The following is a 24,413-nucleotide window of genomic DNA, read 5'->3' on the forward strand; positions in this document are numbered from 1 at the left end:
TGTACTCCAAGGTATTTATAGTCCTCCACAATGTCAACACTGACCCCCTGGATTGAAACAGGGGTCAAGTGTTTCCTGGTCTTCCTGAAGTCCACGATCAGTTCCTTGGTCTTTGCCACGTTGAGCTGCAGATGATTCTGCTCACACCACGTGACAAAGGAGTCGACCACAGCCCGGTACTCTGTCTCATCATCCCTGCTGATGCATCCAACCACCGCAGAGTCATCAGAAAACTTCTGAAGATGGCAGGTCTCTGTGCAGTGGCTGAAGTCTGTGGTGTAGAGGGTGAAGAGGAAGGGGGAGAGGACAGTCCCCTGTGGTGCCCCTGTGTTGCTAATCACCTTGTCAGACACACACTGTGGGAGACGTACATATTGTGGTCTTCCTGTCAGGTAATCAACAATCCAGGACACCAGAGAAGCATCCACCTGCATCGCTGCTAACTTATCACCCAGGAGGGTCGGCCTGATGGTGTTGAAAGCACTGGAAAAGTCAAAAAACATGACCCTCACAGTGCTCGCCGGCTGGTCCAGATGGGTGTAGACACGATTGAGCAGGTAGATGATGGCGTCCTCTGTTCCGAGACGAGGCTGATAAGCGAACTGAAGGGGATCCAGATGTGGTCTTACTATGGGTCGCAGCTGGTCCAGGATGAGCCTTTCCAGGGTCTTCATGATGTGGGAGGTCAGTGCCACGGGCCTGTAATCCTGGGGGCCACTGGGACGAGGCGTTTTTGGTACAGGGACGAGGCATGATGTCTTCCACATCACCGGGACCCTCTGCAGACTCAGACTCAGCATAAACAGTTTATGAAAGACTCCACACAGCTGGGGGGCACAGGCCTTGAGGACAAGGGGACTCACTCCGTCTGGTCCAGCAGACTTGCCTGAGTGAAGTCTCCTCATTTGCATCTCAACCTGGTATTGAGTGAAGGTGATGGGCGGGGGAGGGGTGTCAGGAATCTCACAGGAGGCAACATGTGAAGAGAGAGGCTGGCACAGTGGTGTGGCTCTGGATTCCAGGCTGACTACAGGTGAGGTTGTGGGGGTGGGAGCAGACACTGTGGTGTCGAATCTATTGAAAAACAGATTCAACTCGTCGGCTCTATTCTCACCTCCCTCAGCTCCCCTGCTGTTGGTTGGCCTGAATCCAGTGATGGTCTTCATGCCCCTCCACACCTCTCTCATGCTGTTCTGCTGGAGTTTCCACTCCAGCTTCCTCCTGTAATTGTCCTTAGCCTCTCTGATCTTGTCCTTTAGTAACACCTGGACCTTCCTCACCTCCTCTTTGTTGCCCCCTCTGAAAGCCCTCTTCTTGTTGTTGAGGAGGGCTTTGATGTCCTTAGTCACCCACGGCTTGTTATTTGTGTAACAATGAACAGTCTGAGCTGGAACAATGGAGTCGGTGCAGAAAGTTATGTAGTCTGTGATACACTCAGTAAGCCCATTGATGTCCTCGGCGTGAGGCTCACAGAGTGTTTCCCAGTCGGTCACCTCGAAACAGCCCTGTAGTTCCGCTATTGCCTCCTCTGACCACCTCCTAACAGTCCTGGTGGTCACAGGTTCCCTCCTCACAATTGGCACATAGCGGGGGGTGAGGTGAATCAGGTTATGATCTGACCTACCAAGTGGGGGGAGGGAGGAGGAGCTGTATGCATCCTTGACGTTAGCATACAGTAAGTCTAAAGTTTTCACTCCCCTGGTGGGACAGTCCACATATTGTTTGAATGTTGGTAGTGTATTGTCCAGTGATACATGGTTGAAGTCACCCGAGATCACAATAAAGGCACTCGGGTGCTGAGTCTGTAGCCGAGCTATGGCAGAGTGGATAGTGTCACATGCAGCTGTGGGGTTAGCAGAGGGGGGAACATAAACAGCCACCAAGATGACGTGAGAGAATTCCCTGGGTAAATAATACGGCCTGAGTCCAACAGCACACAGTTCAGTGTCCGGGCAACAAATCCTTTCTTTGATTGTTATGTTGGCAGTTTGCAAGTGTTTTGGATTTTGCAAGTGTTTTGGAATTTGTACGTGTTTTGGATTTTGCAAGTGTTTTGGAATTTGTACGTGTTTTGGATTTTGCAAGTGTTTTGGAATTTGTACGTGTTTTGGATTTTGCAAGTGTTTTGGATTTTGCAAGTGTTTTGGAATTTGTACGTGTTTTGGAATTTGCATGTGTTTTGGAATTTGCATGTGTTTTGGAGTTTGTACATGCTTTGTCTCTAGGGGCCACCGTAAAGAAAATAATATTAAATACATTCTAACAACAGCTGATCAAGCTTAAACGTGATGCTGTTGTTTAACGCGACATCCGCTGGTTTCTTCTTTCTGGCGCAAAGTGGGCGATAAACAAACGAGAGAGAAAAGCCGATCAGCTGATCATTGATCAGTTTCATGATTGAAGTAGCAACAGGAGAGGGAGGGAGAGAGAATGAGAGAAGAAGAGGCAGCTGTGCACCGTAAAGACACAGAAAAACTCCAGCTTTGTGTCTTTTTCATTGTAGCTGAAGTCCGGGACAAACTGTATTCATATTCAGCTCAATACCAAATATTGAGTAATATTTTCTCTGAATACGAGACGATTCCGTTTTTCTCTACTAACTAACCTTGTGAATAAAATAAAAGTTCACTATCAGTAACTTCATAGCACCTACCCAGCTGTATAGAAACTCCGTCATGCTAGCTAGTACGCAGTATGAGTTATTGTAACTGAATGACACAAAGCTGTGGGTTTGTTTTTATTTTCAATATCGCACACACCGTACTACACTGCATACTGTAATTACTGTACTTTTAATTTCTGAAAAAAAATACTCTAAAGCTTCTTTTAATGTTTCAAAGTCTATTTGGACAATTTGGAAATGACAACCATTAACTGGGGTATAAAAATATGCATTTCAAGGTTCACGTCCATTGCTCGACAGTTTTCAGTAAAATACAGTGAGCCACAGCGTTAAATGCAGATAATATGGAAATGAATCGTTTTAGACTGACATCCAATCCGCACCCCTGCCGTTAAAGTGATAATGGTACAATCCGAGCGCTTGTTTAGCTCAGTTGTTGAAAAGGCTGACTGTAAAGGTGCAGGTTCGAGTCCCCAGTCGAGGCTGTTTATTCCCCGTCTTCTTCCATTTTCATTTCTGTCGCTAATAAAATAATATAATTTAAAATATAATTTAAAAAAATGGTATAATCTATCTCTGACGCATCGCTCGTCAACCAGGAAGTGAAAACTGATCCGGTGTTAAAGTGTGAATGGCTAGTTAGGTGTGTTACCAGTCTTCAAACGGACAGGTATCCCGCTGTATAAATGTAAGTAACAGTGTCTACTGCTCTAACGGTGTTCAATCCAATATGAAACATTAATGTGGACTGATAGTTTTGCTTTCTGTCTCCTTCCTGCCTGTTAACGGTTGTGGAGCCGTGGCTTAAACTCCTGTTACGTGGGTTTTATGCGTAATCTTGTGTTTTTAACCCAGTTTATTCAGTCAAGCAGCACCGCACACACAGTGCTGTTACTACTCACTACAACACTGCACCTATCTTGTTGAAGGTGTGCATACTGATGGTAACTGACAGCAGCCACGTTTTAACCCCGGAATATAATCGACAGTGGTTTCCACACTAATAAAAAGAGAAGTGTGCTCTTGCACAAGGGGCTCTTCTTGTCTTGTCACCGGAAGTTACCTTAACATGGATAATTTCTCCTTCACGTAGAGCAGATTTTCTTTGGTTTTTTCTAACCATGTGAGGGGTGTTACAGACGACTCTGTGTTCTCACAAGGGTTCGCGGATGTGTACAGATGATGTTAAAATGGCTTTTTATCGTTATTATTATTTTAGACCCTAGTGTGTTCCTGTGCAGCACATTTGTGGAGAATATAAAAAGTATATAAAAAATGAAAAAGCTGGGATATAAAGATTCAGGCATTCAGGCTGGATAAGTGTGGGCTCAATGTTTGTAACTATTCATTTTTATTCAAATGGATAAACTATTACTGTGCTGAATTTCGATATAAACTATGGGAGACTAGAAGGGCTGTTAGGATTACATTTTGAGCTGACGCAAAGTATACCAGTGCATATGGCACCACAACCGCTGAAGTTCAAATTCAGCAAACCTAATAATTGCTGGCGAGATAATTTTACACAAGCACAAGTGATTTGTTGTTACTAAAATGCAGAAAATAAATCTGTCCTTCAAATGGTGTTTAGAGGAGGTTGTAGTATTTCTTGTGTACTTTAGGCTCCTTTCCTACACCTGCATCTACAGCTAAACAACACTTGTTTAGACTTCCTGTTGCTAGCCACTCTGGCCTCAGTGGTCTGTTTGTGTAATTCACTGCACTGTGGCGGCCCTTAGAAATATCCCTCACTCTCAGCACACAAACTTTATTTCTGAGTATTTGCATGGAGTGTTTCTCTCATGCTTTACTTTGCATGTGGGTTGCATTATAAAAGTGTGTGTGTGTGTGTGTGTGTGTGTGTGTGTGTGTGTGTGTGTGTCAGCAGAGCAATGTCTCCTGATGAGCTGGTGTACCTGGGAGTCCTTGCTGCTTCCATCCCTGTTGGATTCCTCTTCCGGTACCTCAGTGAGTATTTCGATCAAATTATGAACACATTCATACATAATTTATATATTTATTTTTATCTAATGCTGTTTGCTGGTGATTGTTATACTATGAGATGAAAAACTGACACAACCATAATTTACTATTTAAATGCAAAAGGGGAAAAAAAGTCTTATTTTGAGAGTTGTGATTATTCAAATAAGTCCAGATTGCATACACGATACTTGGTTAGTAAAGGGTTAAAATGGGACGAATTATGTTGATTTTCAGTGCTCTGTAAGTGCTCGGGGAAAAAATACTGGCACATCGGATCTTGATGAATAAAATCATGAAGCTAAAAATCTTCAGTGATGCACATTGTGCAATTCATTGGAAACAAAACAACATAACAACAGTTAGTGGGGGGGGGAGTCAGTCCTTTGAAGACTGGATTCAAAGTCACACCAAAAGTCCATGTTAACAAACAGCACTGAAGTTACAGCAGCACAGAAGTGTGTGACACTTTGTAACAGGAAATCGTATGCATTCAGCTGGTGCTGCAGAAAACATTTTAATGATTTTATTTTTGGTTGTATTCTGCTGCAGAGTCTGCTTTACACTGCTGGTGTGTGATCAGTTAAATTTGTAGACCGTTTATCAGCAAGGATATTGATCAATCAGTATAAGTTGAATAATAAAGTGAAGGGACTTTCACGTCTCCTGGAATCAATAAATGATGTTTGCCCCAAAGGCAATCTTTACCTTAGCTTGAATATGTGAAAGGACGACCACATATTCAGGATAAACACATGGAAATCACAAAAAATGCTCATGTTTATATTTTGCATGGCTTTCTCTTTAAAGGTTTTCACTAATTAACTGATGATTTTATTTTTATTTTCAATTTGCATAAAAAAAATTACATTTCTCCACCTTTTATCAACGGGGGCTGACAGCAGTGGGTGGGAATCAACAGACTTATATAACATTATATTTTTCCTGCTGTGTCAGGCACTTTTCCTGCCCCACGGTAGACACTTGTAGGTGGCTTCCACTCTGCAATTTTTCTGTCACTTCAGGTCCACCTGTGAAGCAGGGTGCAGCTCTTCTTCTCGGCCTGTCCATCACTATCGCCACCTGCCACATCCACACACTCCACTCCCTGGTGACCGTGATCGGAACATGGATTATTATCAAGAGCAGTTGGAGGTGAGGAACGAACATCCATGCATTTCAGACTTATTTTACTTTGTATCACACAAACTGTTGTCTGTGAATTCACCTGTAAATTTCTCAAATATAGCAGCTGATCTAGAGTGTAGAAATGGTTAAAAAAATAAATAGAAATAAAAACCTGTAAGCTTTAATTTCAGCCAGAAAGTGAAGATCACAGCATGCAACAGGACTCCATGTACATGTAGTCTCACTCCTAACTATATATGTCTGTTTACAAGGCACGCCCCAGCGCTGAGCCTCAGCTGGACCTTTCTCTACCTCCTCTTCTTCCGCCTGGTCACTAAGTTTGGTCTGCCATCACCAACACCTTTCGCCAACGCCGTCCAGCTACTTCTCACGCTCAAGGTATGGAAAGTTAAAAACACTCAAGTGGAGAAATCAGTTTAAAATTATACTGCAGTGTATTTCAAATTCATGCATCCTTATCTTACTGTTTATGTAGATGGTGAGTCTGGCCAATGAGGTGCGCAGCTTCCACGTGGAGAAGAAGAAAGACGTGAGCTCCTTTGCAAAGTCCCCCGTCGTTGGCGGTCTGTCGCAGGAGCCTTCCATCTACGACATTTTGTCATATAGTTACTGTTATGTCGGTATAATGACGGGTAAATAACTTGTCTTAAATGTTCAGAAAAAAGGAAATTCTGATCTTACATGAACTGTTTTTAGCTGTAAATTGTAATTAAGTGTTGGTGTTCATTTGCTTTTGCATGAATTTTAACTGTTGTCTCTCTTTGTCTCGCTTTCTGCTACTTGTCCAATATTGTGAGTCCATGCTTTTTTTTTAGTATTATTTCTATTTCTAACAGTTTTCATAAATCTCTACTCTATTTTTGTTCTCTCACTTCCTTTTCCTACTCAACTGCACCCTGTGTTGTTTTGTTTTTTTTGAACCACACTGCCCTCTAATGTTCCTCTCTATACCTTGCATCATCCTGATTGCCCAATTTTTGTCTGTCACTGTCTTCTCAATCCTGCATTTATCCCTCTGTCTCATCTCTTCATGTCCTTAAAGGCCCTTTCTTCCGCTTCCAAACATACATTGACTGGGTGAGGCAGCCGAGCCCGCTGGCCCTCCCCGGTTTGACGCCATGCCTGCAGCGCTTGAAGCCGGTTCCTGTGTATGGCGCTCTGTTCCTGGCTGTCAACTCTGTCTTTCCGCTGGCCTACGTTCGTACCGAGGACTTCTTGGATCAAAACGTTTTCTATAGGTATTGTGACAAAGAATCAGCACAACAGCAATACGCTTTTGGAAATTAATAGGAGTTATAGATTAATTATATTTTGTCATATTATCACTGGAGAGTTGTTTAAGTTTTTTTTTTATCAGTGATTAAAAGTAGACTAAAGTAAGACAACTGTAAACAAAGCAATTTTTAAAAAATTCTATTAGAAGAATTCATTAGAATGATTTTACTCAAAAATAACATTTATACTCAGTTGCCACTTTATTAGGTACATCTACAGTGTATCGTGAAGTCGTCATGTTCAAGACACCAGTTTCAGTTGATTTTAGCTTTTTGACGTGGTGGAAGCAGCCATCAGAAAATGGGTACACTGTTGTCATGAAGGGATACACATGGTCAGGAACAATACTCTGGTAGACGGTGATTTTTAAATGATGCTCTGTTGGTACTAAAGGGCCCAACGTGTGCCACACCATTACACCACCCCTGCCAGTCTGAAACCAGTGGCACCCAGTGTGGTCTTCCACTGCTGTAGCCCATCTGCTTCGAAGTTAAATGTGTTGTGTGTTTAGCGATGCCCTTGTGCATACCTTGCTTGTAACAATGGTTATTTGAGTTACTGTTGACTTCCTATCAGCTCAAATTGAATTGGCCATTTTCACACAGAGAACTGATGCTTGCTTGATATTTTCTCTTCTTCAGACCATTCTCTGTAAACTCTGGAGAAGGGTGTGTGGAGAAAATGCCAACAGATCAGAAGTTTGTGAAGTTTGTCCAAGAGTCACTTGGACCACTGTTCTTCCTCATTCTGATGCTCTGTTTGAACTTGAGCAGGTCGTCTTGATCATGTCTACGGGTTTAAATGCAATGAGTTGCCACCGTGTGATTGTCTGATTTGATATTAACAAGCAGCTGAACAGGTGTACTTAATAAAGTAACTGTATATATATCAAAACGTAATTAACTCTTCAGTAAAGGGCACTGAATAGATTTGTCACATCTTATTTGTTTCTTAGGACAAAGGTGCATGATACACTTTGTCTTTGCTTTCATCCTCAGGATGTTCTACATGGTAGCGATATTCTTCGTATTTAGAATGCGTTTCTATTCAGCGTGGTGCGGCGCTGAGGCTGGCTGTATCAGTGCTGGCCTGGGCTGCTATCCAGAAAAGGCTCTTTCTAAACCTGGAGGAGGACCTACTGTCGACTACAGGTACATAATCACAGGAATAGCAAGCATATAAAAAGAGGATGCATCTGTGTACATAAACGAATATTCTAAAAGTGTAGGGGTTTCATATTTTTGGTGTTAAATGCTGGTTTCTTTTCCTTCTCTCCAGTCCTGATCCCACCACGGAGGAGAAATATGACTTCAAAACCATCCAGAACATCGACTGTTACAACACTGACTTCTGTGTGAAGGTCCGACATGGCATGCGTTACTGGAATATGACAGTGCAGTGGTGGCTGCATCACTACATCTACCCCAACGCCCCCTTCAAAGCCTACACACTCAGGTATGTGAAGCAGGTTCTACTTATTCTACAGTAAGAGATCCCTGTGTGGTGTATATGGGACCTGTGCAATAAGTTCTAATGTTAGGAGGTACATGTGAGAGGTGGCAGCAGTCTTCTTTAATATTCTGTTTATATTCAGCAGGGATGCCAGTGAAGCTTCATATCTTATACAGAAGTAATAAGTCCTAAATGCAGTGCTGTTGTTGGCTAATAAACATTACAAGGCAACAGTAAAATTCCAAACTCAGTACGTGGGGAAAAACGTAACTACCTGGATTTAAATAAGCAAATAAGTAACAGCCATGCACTGAATAACTGCTTCAGGGTATTGAAACCTAACTGACGACATGAGTAGCTTCTCTCTCTCTCTCTTTTTTTTTTTTTTTTTTTAAACAACCACATCAGAAGACATATCTCATGCTGTGTAAATGATATTATTCATTTACAGAGGTGTCAAATTATTGGCCGGCATCAAGCAAAGAAAACTACTAAGGAGATTACTGAAACTATTAAAAACTGTCCAACGCATTAGTGAAACCTGGAAGGAAAGTGGTGTCTCATCTTCCTCAAAGAGGAAATGTGGTCAGAAACCACTTAAACTTTTTACCCAAAAGCTTTACCCACTGAAAACTGACTAGGGGTAACCCTCAAAGCTCAACTGAGTCATAGGTCATATTTCAGACATGCTTATATAAAAAAATAGCTGGGTGTACAGATTAGTAAAATCCCAGAACCAGTTTTAACTGGTGCCAAAACACATGTTTATTTATATGTACTGAGGTGTCAAAACCTGTCAATAAGTGTGCTAGGGAGACTGTCAAATGTTGTCTTTATGGAGGAAAGAATAAAAAAAAACACTTTTTTTTTTCCTCTTTTCATTTATGAGTGAGGCTAATTGGGAAGGAAATGTTTAGTAAGGAGCATCCAAGATTGGATTCTGGGGTGATGGAAAAAGATCATGTGGTCCAAGTGCAGATTTAACCTGCTCCAGAGTGATGAAAGCATCGGGGTGAGGTGAATGAAGCGATGCACCTATCATGCCTATTATGTACTGTGCAACCCCGTGAGGGCAGTGTTATGATCTGGGGTTGCTTCAGTAAGCCAGATCTAGGCTCAGCAACATTAGGTGGCCAGAAACAATGAGGTCAGGTGACCCGATCAGGCTCAAATGTGAAAGAGTGTTTAAGGGAGCATGAGGCTTCATTTCCACTCATGGGAGTGAGTCTGAGTCTCTTATCATCAAAACAAGATGTTGGTGAAAAGTTGATGCAACTTTGTCTGGAAATCATAAATGTTATGACATCACGTACATGCATGAAAATATGAAAGCTAAACGTCGTCCAAAAGATGATTGAGTGTCTCCCCCCCCCATTTTATTATTAATAACAAATGTCCCATCTTTTCTCTTACTATCTTCTTTCTTAACTGGCTTATGTTTCCAAGTGTCTCTGTCGCTGCCGCACATGCACATTTTTAAAAAAAATGTGTCTCATTTGCACAATGATGAGACATAACAGAAAAGAAAAGCTTGACACTTCAGTTTGTAGCAAACATGACTCACTCAGTAGTGGATTCTTTTTATTTATTTATTTATTTAAATAGCCTCTTCTCAGCAAAGCGTTCTGTTCTCCGTGTGTGTGTGTGTGTGTGTGTGTGTGTGTGTGTGTGTGTGTGTGTGTGTGTGTGTGTGTGTGTGTGTGTGTGTGTGTCAAAAATAAACTACACTGCCTGCTACAAAGAGAGTACACAGTGTTCATTGTGATAAAAGAACATGTCAGCCAGTGCCACGACGCAGCTCACATGTTTTTGTGGAAGTTTATAGCACACAGAATCATGAATATTCTGATGCATATTAATAATGTGGGTAAAAAAAAAAAAAAAAAAGCAGGTTTGTGTTTTGTTTTCTTACAAATACACTTACCGCAGACTTTAAATATCCCATTTATGTAAATGTGTGGGTCAAACCTTTTACAATTCTTCCTTTTTTGCACTTAAACCACCCTTATCCCGCCTCACGATCTTAACACCTCTAACAACTGAGGACAGAAACTCACCTCGTGTTTGGTGTGCCTCTCTCCTGTGTCTGTACCTCTCAGGGCTGGCTGGACCATGTTCATCAGTGCTTACTGGCACGGACTGCACCCTGGCTACTACCTCTCTTTCCTCACCATCCCCCTTTGCATCGCAGCAGAGTCTGCCATGGAGGCTTCTGTCCGAGCTAAACTGGGTCCACGTGGGCAGAACATCTTCGACTGGGTTCACTGGTTCTTGAAAATGAGGGCCTACGACTACATGTGCATGGGCTTCGTGTTGCTGAACGCCACTGACACCATCAACTACTGGATGTCGATCTACTTCATCATGCATGTCATTGCTGTTTGCTGTATACTAGTGGGCAGGGTCTTAAAGGGAGGGAAGAAGGAAGGGAGGAGAGGGGACAAAGAAGAGAAAAGAGAGGGCGAGAAGATAGATAATGATAAAAACAAAAGTGGAGAAAAAACAGACTGAAAGGAGGTGCAAGGAAATAAAAACTGGTTAGATCATTTTTGGGAGAGGAGGAGGAGGTTGCTGCAAGAGCAGAATTTCAAACGCTGGTTTCACCAACACTTATCTTCCTAACAAGAAAGCTCACACAGGTCCAAGAGAAAAGTTCAAATCTTGTTTAGTTAAAAAACAAAAATAAAAGTGCATTTCATATAAACATATTCATACAAATGCTGTGAACAGCGGAAGAGGAATCCTCGAGCGCCGTGAAGGCTTTTAGAGTGTGAGTGGCAGCTGGTCTGTAAACGGTTACAGTGCAGCAGATATCTTAACATTACTGAGGAATCTTTCACACGTGGATACAAACGCCTAAACTTCACAAACTCCTTCTGTTTCTCTTTTGATAAAGCCTGTTAGCAGTTTCAACATTATTTTTTGACATGAAATCAATCTGAGAAACCCTTTTTGCTGGCGTAGAACTCGACTTTGAAAGTGCAGGATCCCAGTAGTAGTATCATATAAGGAAAGCTACTTTTGGCTACTCCCTTATTCGTGAGAGGTCACCACAGCAGGTGTCTGATTGGTGTTTTGTTTTTTTTATACCGGGTTGCCTTTCTGATGCAACCAAACCACAATTTGTACCATACATCCTTTGTTTTTCTTGTTCTTCAAAATATTGTACCAACAGGTGTATAGGATTGCAGTAGAGGTAGATTCTGGGTGGACTCCTTGCACTCCTCACTTACACAACCACCATCTATGAGTCCACGACCCTGGCTGGGCCAGGTGTAAAGTAGGTCGTCTAGTATTAGAAATGTCTGGAGACTCGATCTCCAGCTCCTCCAGTCCACACGTTGACAAGATACTGAGCATAGATGCATCCATCTACGATTCCAGATCTAAACGTGAAATGCTTACAAGGTTACCTTTACCTCTTGCAGTTAAACCTATTACTATAAGAGCAACGAGTACCTCGGACACAGATGATTGACTAAATCTGTTTCTGTATGTAGCAAAACTAACGTAGGTAAATATTCATACTTACTAACTGTGTCTGTAAGACATGGGAGTGGTTTCAGTCCCCTTAGTATCCATATGTTGTTGTTATAAGTGTGTTACTGCAATTATCTTTCAAGTAAAATGTTGAAAATGTGTGGTTTTAAAAAGAAAAAGAAAAAAAGACGGCCGTTTCCTCACCTGGAAGTGATGGATAATACCAGTGGTGCATGGGGTTTTTTTAAGTTAAGGGCACTAAAAGGAGCAAACACCCAGATTTCAGTGCTTGTATTCACATCTGAAAGATTCTTACCATTACCTGCTGCACTAGTAATCCACTCCTGTCACCTGTATGGTGGTCTTGATAGTATTTCATGAGGTATAAGCAGTCTTGAATTGTATTTCTAATCAAACGAGGTGCATGTCATGTTGAGATCCTGGCTACAGCCTATATTAGAATGATGAATGACTAGTTTTATGATGGAGATAACCTAATGAGTGTGTCATTAGTTCAGCTATTTTGGTCTGTTTGATAAGAATTGACCTTTTGTATTCCTGTTATGTGTATATATATGTTATATACACACACATGCACACACTGTATGTTCTGTTATTTTTGTATGCCAAACATTACTGTGTCCTAAATTTTAATCCTCTAAATTCCTTTTTTTTCTTTTATCTTTTTTGCATTAGTTCCCCTCACTGTTCTGCTTATAGATGTAAGCAGTTTAGATCATATCAGGAGCATCTCCACTGCATGCTGTTGTATCCAGGGAAAGGTGTGCCATGTAAATGATAACAATAGTCCGTTCACTGCCAAAATGTCTGTACTGCCATCGTGTAACATTCTGGGTAGGGACCAAACATTTAATGTGAAGACTTACAATTTTCTATAAGCTGCCAGTGTTTGTCATTGAAAACAGCACAGCTAGGATTGGGGGATATTGTCAATAAAGCTCCTAAAATAAATTCAGGAGCCAATCTCAGCTGACTGCAAGAGGTGGGGAACACCCTGAGCATGTCTCAACTGTTAATTCTCTTTAAGGCAGCGATGATGTTTTAGAGAGGCCATATTTTCATTTTTTGTGATACAAACATTTCTGTAACATTAATGTAAAACTGTTTGATCTCCTCAGTGCACTTCAGCAGAAAGTTAATACATGATGTTATTGAGTTATTGCCATTCCCTCACTGTTAGTTCGCACTGTATGGTCTTGAGGTTATTATTTGTGGGGGTTTTTTGTTTTTGCGCCGGCTGTAACGTTCCCTGATTTGTAACAGTGTTGAAAGTGCAATACATTTCAGCATTTCCTCTGTGAAGATTTAGTTTGTTATAAAGGTCATATTAAAGCCTCTGCAAAGCATTGGGACGCAGTGCTTTCTCTAGGTAAATGTTTGTTAACGACATCCTGTTATTAAAAACCTTTTGTTGCTTTTGTTGTACACAGCAGCGTGTTGTATTTCATTTCCTGGCATCCCTGTCCGCTGTTAAAATGCATTAATTTCCTCCCCTCTCCTGTAAAGTCAAAGACATTTATGATTTTCGCACTTCAAGACAAAATATCTGACATCCTTGTTTTCAGTGTGCTTTTCCCTTCTGGCTGGGTAAAGCTAACTCATTAGGTTGAAACCAATAAGGAAGTGTATGTGCAGTCATTTACAAAGGGAGTAAAGTCCGTGAAAGGGGACAACAAGGAAGCAGGTCATGGATACGCAGATTATCCTCACAAGGAAGTGTTTCACTTATTTGTTTGAGTCTGGATTTGTTGTCGGTCAGCTATTAGATGTGATCGTAGAGGAAAACTGTTAACATTCGTCAGAGAGATGGCTGGTGAAATACAGAGACAAAACTCTCATATTTACAATTACATTGGAGGTGATCAGATTTACCTGCTCGTATTTGTTGTTTTGTTTTAAACTCTTAGACGATGTCTGAATGCCTTTCGCTCACAGGAAATGGTTATGACGGTGAGCAGCAGTCACTCAGGCGTCGGCAGGTTTCGTCTCCAGCTCCTGATCAGAGTTATCCTCACTTCAACTGGGACTCAACCCCCGAGGATGAAGATGAAGACAGCGATGGTGGACCCAAACGGGACATCAGGTGTATTCCCCTGCCCATGCACCTGAGAAGAACTATAAGGTATGAAACTTTCTACTGAATGTTTGGTGGTGACGTTTCAGTAATTCAGTGGAAAAACAGAGAAATAAAGAGAAAGTTAATGGAGAGCCCAGATTTGAGGTCATGGACTAAATTAATGCGAGTAAATTAATGACTAGAGTTTAAAGGTCAGGGAGTCAGCAGTGTATTGCTCGTAAATGATAGCATGTTCCCAAATTTAAACGCGGTCTTAAAGAATGAGTATGTGGCCGATATGAAGCAGAACATTCATCCTCTTACAAATGAAAAACATAATCACCCTTCATCATACACTGTGACTTATCTCACTGTGTTCTGTTACAATAGTATATATTGGACTTTATAACTTCACTTGTGCTTGGGTTTTAACTTTTAGCAGTATATGATAAAAACTTAAGTCATCTAAATAACATGAGTCTTGTAATGGAGCTGGGATAATGTGGATCTGCAAAACACACACAACATAATTTCCAAGTAGATTTCTGGAAGAAAAATCATTCAACGCATAGCTTCATTTAAACCCAATCAATTTCATTAGCTAGTTGTTATAGACAGCTGGTTGTTCATGTATATTAAACTGTACGTGTCTGCCTACAGTTACATCTAGAAACCTAAGGACATGGACACAGTTTGTGTAGGTTTCATAGGTTTCTACACCCTCACAGTGATTTCAAATCAAACAATCAAGACATGATTGAAGTGCAGACTTCCAGCTTTAATCAAGTGGACTTAACAAAAGAGTTGCACTAACTGTTTAGTAATTACAGCCATTTGTATACACAGTCACAGTAATTGCACAGTTGATTGATGAGCAGTTTCATGGCCAGGTGAGGCCTGTTCACTCACTGTTTGATTACAAATTAAGCAGATGAATGATAGTTAGAGTTGATTTCCAGTGTTCACCTTGTATTCAGTAGTCTTTTAATTGAATATATATAATGTTCTAAGAGATGTTGATACAGGCGAAGGAGGCAATAATTAGGCTGAAAATTCAAAATAACCTTTCAGAAAAATGAAATATACTTTAGAAGTCAGTAAACTGGTTCATTCCTAAAAAGAAGGATTGCATTGAGCAGCTCAGTAAAACCAAAAAGGCCTGAAAGAAAATATAGGCCAGCTTTTATTATTGTGGTTAAGAAGAAAACACCTTTATAATATCAGCTCTAGTAAAAACAACTTTTGAGGAGGTGTATCATTGTCAAAGTCCACAATCGTGAAACTTCTTCATGAGTGTAAATGCACAGGGTTTACTACAGGGTTCACACCACTGGTCACAAGGAAGAAGAAGGCGGTGGCCATCTATGGGAAAAAACTGTTTGGACAGATGAAACTGAGACGTATCAGAATGATGGGAAGAAAAAGGTTTGGAGAAGGAGAAAAACAGGTCATGTTTGGAGACAAACCACATTATCTGTCACACATGGTGGAGGAAATGTAGCATGCACAGGTATTGCTGCCAGTGGAACCAGTTCACTGGTGTTTATTTATGATGGGACCTCAGATAGAAAGTAGCAGGACCAACTGTGAAGTACAAAACTGTACTCTCTGCTCAAATTCAACAAAGTACTGCAAAACTGATCAGACTGTGTTTCACAGAACAAAAGGATAATCCTCCAAAGCAAACTGTAAAAGTACCCAAAGGTTTTCTCAAGGCAGAGAAATTGGATATCCTTCTGTTGGGTTGAGATCAGCCCTTCAATGGGCTGATCTCAACCCAACAGATCAGCTTTTCAGATACTAAAGACAAAGTGGATTGAGAAAAACCCCTCAAACCAGCAGCAGCTGGAGGAGGCTGCAGTAAAAGCCTGGCAATCAGAATCAAAATACTTTATTGATCCCTTGGGGAAATTATGTTGGTTACAGCGCTCCAGTACAAACAATAACAAAATCAGGCAATACAAAAAGTAAGAAATAGCACAATATGTACAATATATACATATATATATATATATATATATATATATAAGTCACTTACTAATAAATATCTGAATAAGAAAGAAGAGCAGAAGAGCAAAAAGGGTGTAGCTATTGCAGTACACAGTGTATCAGGTGGATGAGTTGTACAGGGAGATGGCAACAGGCAGGAATGATTTCATGTGTCGTTCAGTGGTGCTTTTTGGTAATCTCAGTCTTTCGCTGAACGTGCTCCTGTGGCTAGCTAGCATGGAGTGGGTGGGAGGAGTTATCCAACATTGTCTTTATCCTGGACAACATTCGCCTCTCCATCACCACCCTAAGAGAGCCCAGCTCCATCCCCACAACATTACTGGCCTTGCGGATCACTTTATTATTATATAGCATCAGCAACCCTCAACCTACTGCCCCAGCATGCAACCGCGTAGAGGATTGCACTGGCCACAACAGACTCATAGAAAATTCGGAGCATTGTCCGACAGATGTTGAAGGACCTCAGCCGCCTCAGAAAATAGAGTCGGCTCTGGCCTTTCCTGTAAAGTGCTGTGGTGTTTTTAGCCCAGTTCAGTTTATTGTCAATGTATACTCCGAGGTATTTATAGTCTTCGGTCTTTGCCAGGTTGAGCCTCAGATGATTCTGCTCATACCACGTGACAAATCGGTTAACCACAGCCCGGTACTCTGTCTTATCATCCCTGCCGATGCATCCAACCACCACAGAGTCATCAGAAAACTTCTGAAGATGGCAGGTCTCTGTGCAGTGGCTGAAGTCTGTGGTGTAGAGGGTGAAGAGGAAGAGGGAGAAGACAGTTCCTTGTGGTGCCCCTGTATTGCTGATTACCTTGTGGTCTTCCTGTTAGGTAATCAACAATCCAGGACACCAGAGAAGCATCCACCTGCATCACTGTTAGCTTATCACCCAGGAGGGTCGGCCTGATGGTGTTGAAAGCACTGGAAAAGTCAAAAAACATGACCCTCACAGTGCTCGCCGGCTGGTCCAGGTGGGTGTAGACATGATTGAGCAGAGAGATGATGGCGTCATCAGTTCCGAGACGGGGCTGGTAAGCAAATTGAAGGGGATCCTGATGTGACTCCTCAAGGGAAGAAACACAGCATTTGGTGATGTCCAAATACACTTCACGCAGTCGTTGACTGTAAAGGATTTAAAGGAGAATTAAAAAGCGATACTTACATTTAAAATTATGATTATGCAATACGTCTCTGAAAATACGTCTCTATTTATCAAAATGGCTTTAAATTCACAAACTGTCAATGAAAACATTTTTGATACAGCCCCTAAAGCTGAAAGCCTGCACTTCAGTCACATCTTGATTGATTTAAAATCCTCTGTGGTGATGTGCAGAGGCAGAATGACAAAAACTGCTTGTTAATGTATGTATATACTGTGTAAGTGCTATCTAATTCATGTTTATTTAATAATTCTCCTATATATAGTTTATTTTAAATTACTTGGTAATTGTGAGGGAATTTTGAGTTGTTGTAATATAATTTCTTTATTATTTGTCCTTCACAGGGAAGTGCAGCAAATGCGGTCGCCCGCGTTTTCCAGAGATGTGTCCTGGAGAGGGAGACAGATGCTGCGTAAACTCAGAAACAAATGCAAAGAATTTCTTTACTTTTTCTCATTGTGGAGGAAGTCAGTGCAAATGATTGGAGGTACACATGCAGTAAATTAATATAAAAGGACAATAAAGGAAGCAGCTCAGTCCCACGCGTTAAGTTTACATTTGAAACAAACCATGTTTCTTTGCCCTCACAGGGAACTTTGGAGGTGGTGTCCAGTCTTACTTCGTGTTCCTTCGCTTCTTGGTGGTTCTGAATTTTGTGTCCTTCTTTCTGATTGCTGGGTTTGTCCTCATTCCCAGTGTTGTCTTCAGATCCACCAACCACCACCAACCAACCACCAACAGCACAGATATCCTCACTGTTAGCAATAACTTGAGTGAAACAAATTGCACCGGTGCGTCCTGTTTCTTCATTTCCTCCTTTTTTCCTTGTTACTCATCTTTTATCACATTTCTTCGTAATTACAACAGGAAGCCTTCTTGCACTTTGCTGCAACAGTTTCCAGGCAACAGCCCTGCATTTGTAGGAGTAAGAGTAGAGAGAGTGGTACCCCTTCTGTTTTCCCTTCAGAAATAAAATGTGGGCTGCTCACCTGTGGATGAGCAGAATATTTATACAAAATTCCACATCTGTGACATTCAAATATATACAAAAATGAGTTTATCCCTAATATAATTTATCATCTCCAGACCTGAAATAGCTTTACAGGATGATGTATGACTTTTCCAAATCCTTTGATTATTTTAAAGCCACATAAGAAACAGATCTTATTTAGACGTTAAATAGTTTCCACTGCAGCTGCATTGAATCTCCCGGTCTCTTTCTGTGTATTTAATTTATTTACAAATATCATAAATTCTTGAGGCAACAGCATGACCTTTATGTTCAGAGGAAGCTTTTTGTTTACTGTGTTTTATTTTTTCAAATCCAGCTAAATGCAAGGTGTATGAAGTTAAGAGCACAACGGAGATCTATCAGTACCTGCTCGACTTCCTTTCGGGAACGGTGAGACGTTGAGAGACTTGCAGAATGTATATAGACCTGCACTTTAGTTTGAGGCACTTTAGACTTTCATAGAATTGTCATTCCACTTTCATTCTGCAAAAAGGTGACACCGAGAACACATATAAGGTACAGCTGGAGTAATAATGTCTTTTTGTGTGTGGTGGTTTGAAAATAGAAAGTCACGGGTGTTACTGACACTATGTTGGCATGAGTATGAAAGTAAGGCAGCACACGCAGAACCACAACACTGAAACTAAAGCAGCTAGTTTGAATGAGCTGTGACTCATTTCAGGCTTTACACCTGTGCTTTTCTGCTGCACCTTGTCAAAGTGTTTTATGTGAATGACACTGGTTCATTTATGCTTTTAGGCTTCACGTTGGAGCTGAAGCCTACAATATAGGCCTAAATAATAAATCTAGCGATATATTGTAGTGAAGAAATTGCACAATTCTCCTGCTTTTATTCTCAGCCGGCAAAATGTAATTGCATCTTGAGCTGGATATTCTTCTCTCCTTTACAGGGTTTTATGGAGTATTCATACCTGTTTTATGGCTACTACAACATCACAGAGATGCCGAACAGGGACTTCTTCTACAACATCCCTCTTGCCTACATCCTCACTGCTGTCTTCTACTTTGCCTTTTGTCTCATCTGCATGATAACACGGTCAGTCCCACGACTGTAACGGCCAGGTTCTTGCTTAGACAGCAAAATTGGGTTTGTTTTACTGAATTCCTGGGGTCTGGAGACACTATAGTTCGTGTTAAACGGATGCATTATGTAAATAAAGGCTGTGTGTTTGCATGTTTAGCTTAGAGTCCTGAGTTCAGTCAGCCTGACTTCTGTCTGTATCCTTTTCACTGGCTGTTCACACACAGGATGGGGACTGCAGCTCGAGTTGCTGTGGCAACGGGAAGCAGCACTGGAGTAAGCAGTTACAGCATGATCATGTTCACCGGATGGGACTATAGTTGCCTGGGAGACAGAGCTACCAAACTGAAGCAGAAAAACATCCTCTACCAGCTACAGGTCAGAAGGGATCTATCCTACTTAACAGGATGAAGTGCTGGAAAAGAGAAACGTGACCCACACGTGGCAGCTTTGCTCCACAGTTTCGTATACACGATGTGCCTTCAGGTGACCCCTCATTTCTCTTCTCTCCCTCGGCCAGGTGGATCTGGAGGAGGAGAGTCGAAAGAGACACAAGGCTGATCTGTCAACATCAAAAAAAGTGATTTTATACTCTCTGCGTGTTTTAATGACTTTTCTTTCACTTGGGTTCATTGGAGGAGCTTTCTACGGCATCTATGTGACCACACAGTTCAGCCAGGTAAACGATGTAAAAATAATGATGCCAACATGATCTTCTTGAAGCTCTGGGTGACCATCTCCCATTTCTGCTAAACAGAATAGGGCTGATGAGCAAGGGATCCTTGGCTTTATTATTCAGTATCTCCCGTCCATGGTCATCACTGCTGGAAACTTTGTGGTGCCTCTGCTGTGTGACAAGATCGCCTTAGTAGAGCAATACTCCCCCAGCACTACTATCATATTGGCTCTCTTAAGGTTTGTGAGAAAGAGATTATGTCACATGCATTTAATTTGTTTGTGTTTGTAATGCTTGAAAAAAAAAAATCTGATCAGTCGCTCCAAGCCCATATCTTCTTATCACAAATACACAATGAGATATGACAAACTCCAGCAAATGTGGAAATTTTTATTGTAAATAAGAGAGTAAATGCAGAATTATAACACTATAACAACTATTGATAATAATGATGCTGCTGCACCTATTTTAAAAATTGACCAGAATATTAAACACAATAAATATTTTACTCACTTTAATCATAGTACTATAACTAGGCCCATAATTATCAAGACTGCCTAGCTTGCCAGGTTCATCCTTAACGACTGGCTCTAACAGAGCAGACAATAATGGGTCTAGTCACAAGCCATGGATCAAACAAACAGCAAAATGTTAAATGCCTGATGATAAATATGATCTAACCCACATGTTTTATTATCTGGCCACTATGGCTATACACAAGCTGCTATAATGCTTTTGCCATGATTCTCCAATATAGTGTGCAATACGAAGGAAATTATGCTGCAATCACCACCTTACCTGTTCTACAATTCAATTTCAGCTCAGGTTACTTCGTGTGGCACGTCCTTCAGTTTTAAAAAAAATACTAGCTCACCCTGGCTCCCACACAACTTACATCAGCTAAAACGTTGTTCATGGGGCCCTTAAGGTAAAATAAACACAAAAAACAGCTTAAAACCTTCCCTGCTTTAAACCTGGTCATTAGTTTTATGTAACAAACTTGTAAATATGGTAGTGTATCCTTATCTGTGTTGAGTTATCAAGTAAGATTAGTGTGAAATTAAAATTAGATGAATGAAAATGACCCATTTCTCTTCCACACCCAGGGCAGTGTTTCTGCGTCTGGTGAGTCTGGGCGTCCTCCTCTACACCCTGTGGAGTCAGATCACCTGCTACCCTAACGAGCTCAAAGGAAACTGTACACTGTGCGGGTACAACTACAAAGAATTCCAAGTAATTATATTACTGATCTTCATTTTCAGAGTGTAACAGCGCGGAGGGGGTCCTATATGACAGACCTTCTGTTGTTTGTGTTTAAGTTGTCTGTCATGAGAAAAAGCAGTGCTTTCAGTTTGTTGCTGGATCAAGACTTTGCTGGGTAAATTAAACAGGATCCCTTGAAGGCTTCGACGTGCAAAAGAAAAACTGACAGAATAATTGAACTGGAAACTCATTTACACTCCGTTTGTATTTTAAAAAGTCATAAACAATAATGGTAAAGCATGTCAGGTTTTTCAGTAAATATTTTTTGATCTCTTGGGGAGAACAGTAGCAGCTCTGCGACTGCCTCGTTCCGCTGACGGAGGCTTGAGTAAAATACAAAACGCGCTCTTTAACAGCTGCTATAACAGCCTGTGTGTGCAGACAAAGAGGTTAACACAACAGTAACATCAGCTTTGAATATATTCAGCATGTCCACACTGAAAGACAATCTTATCTTTTCTTATTGGTAGTGCTGGGAAACACGTGTGGGGCAGGAAATGTACAAGCTCACAATGTTTGACCTCCTCATCACCGTTGCTGTTTTTCTGCTGGTTGAATTTCCACGCAGGTACTTTTTATAGCATAAAGATATGAGTCGTATTAATGCACATCATGCAAATGCATGCTGTATATTTGAATACTGGTCAATCAGTCTTGTGTTCAGCTATGTAGTGTTTTTTTGTGTATGTGGTAGGCTTGTGGTGGATAACTGTTCCTGTAAGCCTGTTCAGTGGGTGGGGCGGCAGGAGTTTGTGGTTCCCTCCAATGTGCTTGGCCTGGTTTATGGTCAGACTGTGGTCTGGGTGGGAGCTCTTTTTTGCCCTCTGCTGCCCGCCATCAACACCTTGAAGTTTGTCATCCTGTTTTACTGCAAGAAGGTGAGGCTCTAGCTTTAACACCGCCAACACGTCACACATTGCTTGGTGATTGTGTCCCTAATCCACTATTAAATTGCCACTTTCCCCCCGCAGATAACACTCTTCCAAAACTGTCGGCCAGCGCTGAGGACGTTTCGTTCTACCACCTCCACCTTCTTTTTTCTGGTGGTGCTCCTGTTTGGATGGGGTTTGGCAACAGTTGTCTTGATTTACAGTCTTTCTGAGTGAGTGTTTCATACTTACCTGTAACAGTTGTGCAACACAACTGCTTTTTCTGCATCACTGTAAGAAAACTTGCTGTCTTGCTATACTTGCTATAAACTTTGCATGAAAACATTTTTCATGTTATTTAACATTGCTGAGGACAAGTGTGTCCCTCTTCCTCAAACAGGATCCGTCCCTCTTACGGTTGTGGTCCTTTCCACTCATCCAGTACCATGTGGTCAACTGTTCCAGACTCATTCAACAATCTCTCTAACGTCACACAGGAGTTTCTCTTCTTCGTCGGCTCCCAGGCGTTCTCCATCCCTCTTTTTGCATTAGCAATGTGCGTGAACTCTCAGTATGCTATTTGTGTAATGATGACCTGCATATTAAATAGTCCTTACTGTGCATTTCATGGAGTAATATTATGTCTCTCTTCTCCCTGGCAGTGTGGTGATGTGCTATGTCGTAGCTTTAGCAACTGTCTATGGGAGAAGCATTGCACTGCTAAAAGCTCAGCTTAAACTGGTAAACTGCTTTATTATTATTACTATTATTATTATTAGATAAAGTCATGTACTTAAGGAAAAAGCCAAAGAAGGAAAGTAAATACACCCTCTTTCAATTGTTCAGGACATAGTAACAAAAAAAATCATCTGGTCCTTATCAGACTCTAACATGATGTATTACACCATGTGATTACTTAACAAAAATTATGCCAAAATGCAGAAGCGCTGTGTGACAAACTAGGTACAACTAGGTACACTTCCTGATTCAGTAGCTGTTAGAACTGTATGACTTTATTAGTCTCTCACATTGTTATGAAGGAATTTTGGCCCACCACAGCTTTTCAATATGTTTATGGTTAGGAATTTGACTGGACAATTGCAGCACCTTGACTCTTTTCTTTGTCAACCATTCAGTTATAGATTTGCTGCTGTTCTTGGGATCACTGTCCTGCTGCATGACCCAAATTCAGCCAAGCTTTAGCTGTCAGACAGATGGTCTCATAGTTGACTCTAGAATACTTTGGTATACAGAGGAGTTTAAGGTTGACTCAATCACTGCAAAGTGCTCAGGTCCAGTGGGTGCAAATAACAAGCACAAATCATTACCCCTCCAGCACCGTGCTGGACAGTTGGTTTGAAATGTTTGTGCTGATATGCTGTGCCTGGTTTTCACCAAACATGATGCTACACATTATGGTCAAGGATCGCCACTTTGGTCTAAACTGAACAAAGGACATTGTTTCAGAAGTCTTAAGGTTTGTTTAGACTTAAGCTGTGTTGCCATGATTTACAGTAAATAGGCTTTCTCCTGGCAACCTTTCCAAACGAGCCAGTCTTTTTAAACTGTACTGTCAGTTTTCTACAACTGCTTCTGCATCATGTTTCAGTATTTGTTACAAAATGAAACAGTCTAATATATAATAACTTTCTGCTTGTGTGTATTTACATTAACTTCATTTTAAAACCTGCCGAGGATTAATATCATGTGTTGATAGGTAAAATCTTGGAATTCAAAGAGGATGCATTCACAGGCACTTTACAACAACTACACACAGTCCAGTCCAAATATACAAACCTATCTGCGTTAATTACCTTACAGTTTATAATGACCCTACAGTCCCGAAATTAAATGGTGATCTTTTATATACGTCATTAGGCTTCACTTTGAAACAGTAAGTTAAATGGTTTCCTGATTCTCACATGGACTTATGAGTTTTTGGTTTACAGGAGAGCCGTGACAAACAGTTCCTGATCAAGCAGATTGAGAGCCTGAATCGGCAAGCTCATATACCGACACATCATGCAGGAGTACAAGATTGAACACGACATATGGGCAAGGATCTACCGTCTTGAAAACAACATAATAAGACTTGTTTTTATGTTTATAATTTAATGCAGGCTAGGTTTTACCACACACGTCTGCACGAAGATAACTGTATTAAAAGTTGTGATTTTTTTTAAAGGAATACATAAAGACGGAGAATTAAAACTTTATCGTTATTAGAGTATAACATTTCCACTATGTAAATAGATTAGTGCCTTTTCTGTCTGTCCTTCAAAGCAGATATTCTTTTCTTTACATAATAAAATAAAATGAGAAACATAACAGCCCCCTCTGCTGTCGCC

At 41.0% G+C, this 24,413-nt stretch overlaps 2 protein-coding genes across 3 annotated transcripts; both read left to right on the forward strand.

The window, feature by feature from the left end:
• Window positions 1–2,829: 2,829 nt before the first annotated feature.
• mboat7 (membrane bound O-acyltransferase domain containing 7) lies at window positions 2,830–13,412 on the forward strand. 2 transcript variants are annotated; one of them, XM_086311596.1, is made up of 9 exons: window positions 2,830–3,311; window positions 4,509–4,591; window positions 5,629–5,758; window positions 6,004–6,130; window positions 6,228–6,384; window positions 6,795–6,990; window positions 8,026–8,178; window positions 8,306–8,482; window positions 10,579–13,412. In XM_086311596.1, exons 2-9 carry the CDS (start codon window positions 4,516–4,518, stop codon window positions 10,988–10,990), a joined length of 1,428 nt encoding a protein of 475 aa, XP_086167722.1. In that variant the 5' UTR covers window positions 2,830–3,311; window positions 4,509–4,515; the 3' UTR covers window positions 10,991–13,412. The 2 variants fall into 2 exon arrangements, with proteins under 2 accessions (XP_086167722.1, XP_086167723.1); XM_086311597.1 differs by having other exon boundaries at window positions 4,512–4,591.
• Window positions 13,413–13,680: 268 nt separating this feature from the next.
• On the forward strand, window positions 13,681–24,395 carry tmc4 (transmembrane channel-like 4). Its single transcript, XM_086311595.1, has 16 exons — window positions 13,681–13,838; window positions 13,916–14,102; window positions 17,548–17,690; window positions 17,794–17,994; window positions 18,532–18,605; window positions 19,127–19,272; window positions 19,485–19,635; window positions 19,778–19,936; window positions 20,015–20,172; window positions 21,040–21,166; window positions 21,667–21,764; window positions 21,891–22,074; window positions 22,168–22,298; window positions 22,466–22,621; window positions 22,728–22,806; window positions 24,015–24,395. Exons 1-16 carry the CDS (start codon window positions 13,787–13,789, stop codon window positions 24,105–24,107), a joined length of 2,139 nt encoding a protein of 712 aa, XP_086167721.1. The 5' UTR covers window positions 13,681–13,786; the 3' UTR covers window positions 24,108–24,395.
• Window positions 24,396–24,413: the final 18 nt, after the last annotated feature.

The sequence above is a fragment of the Aulonocara sp. 'chitande type north' Nkhata Bay genome, linkage group LG11 (genome assembly GCF_057382095.1).
Source record: "Aulonocara sp. 'chitande type north' Nkhata Bay isolate Kocher_YH1m ecotype deep benthic linkage group LG11, A_spYH_male_GT1.1, whole genome shotgun sequence".
Taxonomy (NCBI): domain Eukaryota; kingdom Metazoa; phylum Chordata; class Actinopteri; order Cichliformes; family Cichlidae; genus Aulonocara; species Aulonocara sp. 'chitande type north' Nkhata Bay.

What these genes read in the sequence shown, in the direction of transcription:
- mboat7 (XM_086311596.1), top strand. Translation starts at nt 4,516, where the DNA reads ATGTCTCCTGATGAGCTGGTGTACCTGGGAGTCCTTGCTGCTTCCATC. An exon ending in TTATGTCGGTATAATGACGG is followed by an intron (nt 6,385 to 6,794) that starts GTAAATAACTTG and finishes ATGTCCTTAAAG; the next exon opens with GCCCTTTCTTCCGCTTCCAA. An exon ending in GATCAAAACGTTTTCTATAG is followed by an intron (nt 6,991 to 8,025) that starts GTATTGTGACAA and finishes TTTCATCCTCAG; the next exon opens with GATGTTCTACATGGTAGCGA.
- tmc4 (XM_086311595.1), top strand. Translation starts at nt 13,787, where the DNA reads ATGGCTGGTGAAATACAGAGACAAAACTCTCATATTTACAATTACATT. An exon ending in CACCTGAGAAGAACTATAAG is followed by an intron (nt 14,103 to 17,547) that starts GTATGAAACTTT and finishes TGTCCTTCACAG; the next exon opens with GGAAGTGCAGCAAATGCGGT. An exon ending in ACATCCTCTACCAGCTACAG is followed by an intron (nt 19,636 to 19,777) that starts GTCAGAAGGGAT and finishes TCCCTCGGCCAG; the next exon opens with GTGGATCTGGAGGAGGAGAG.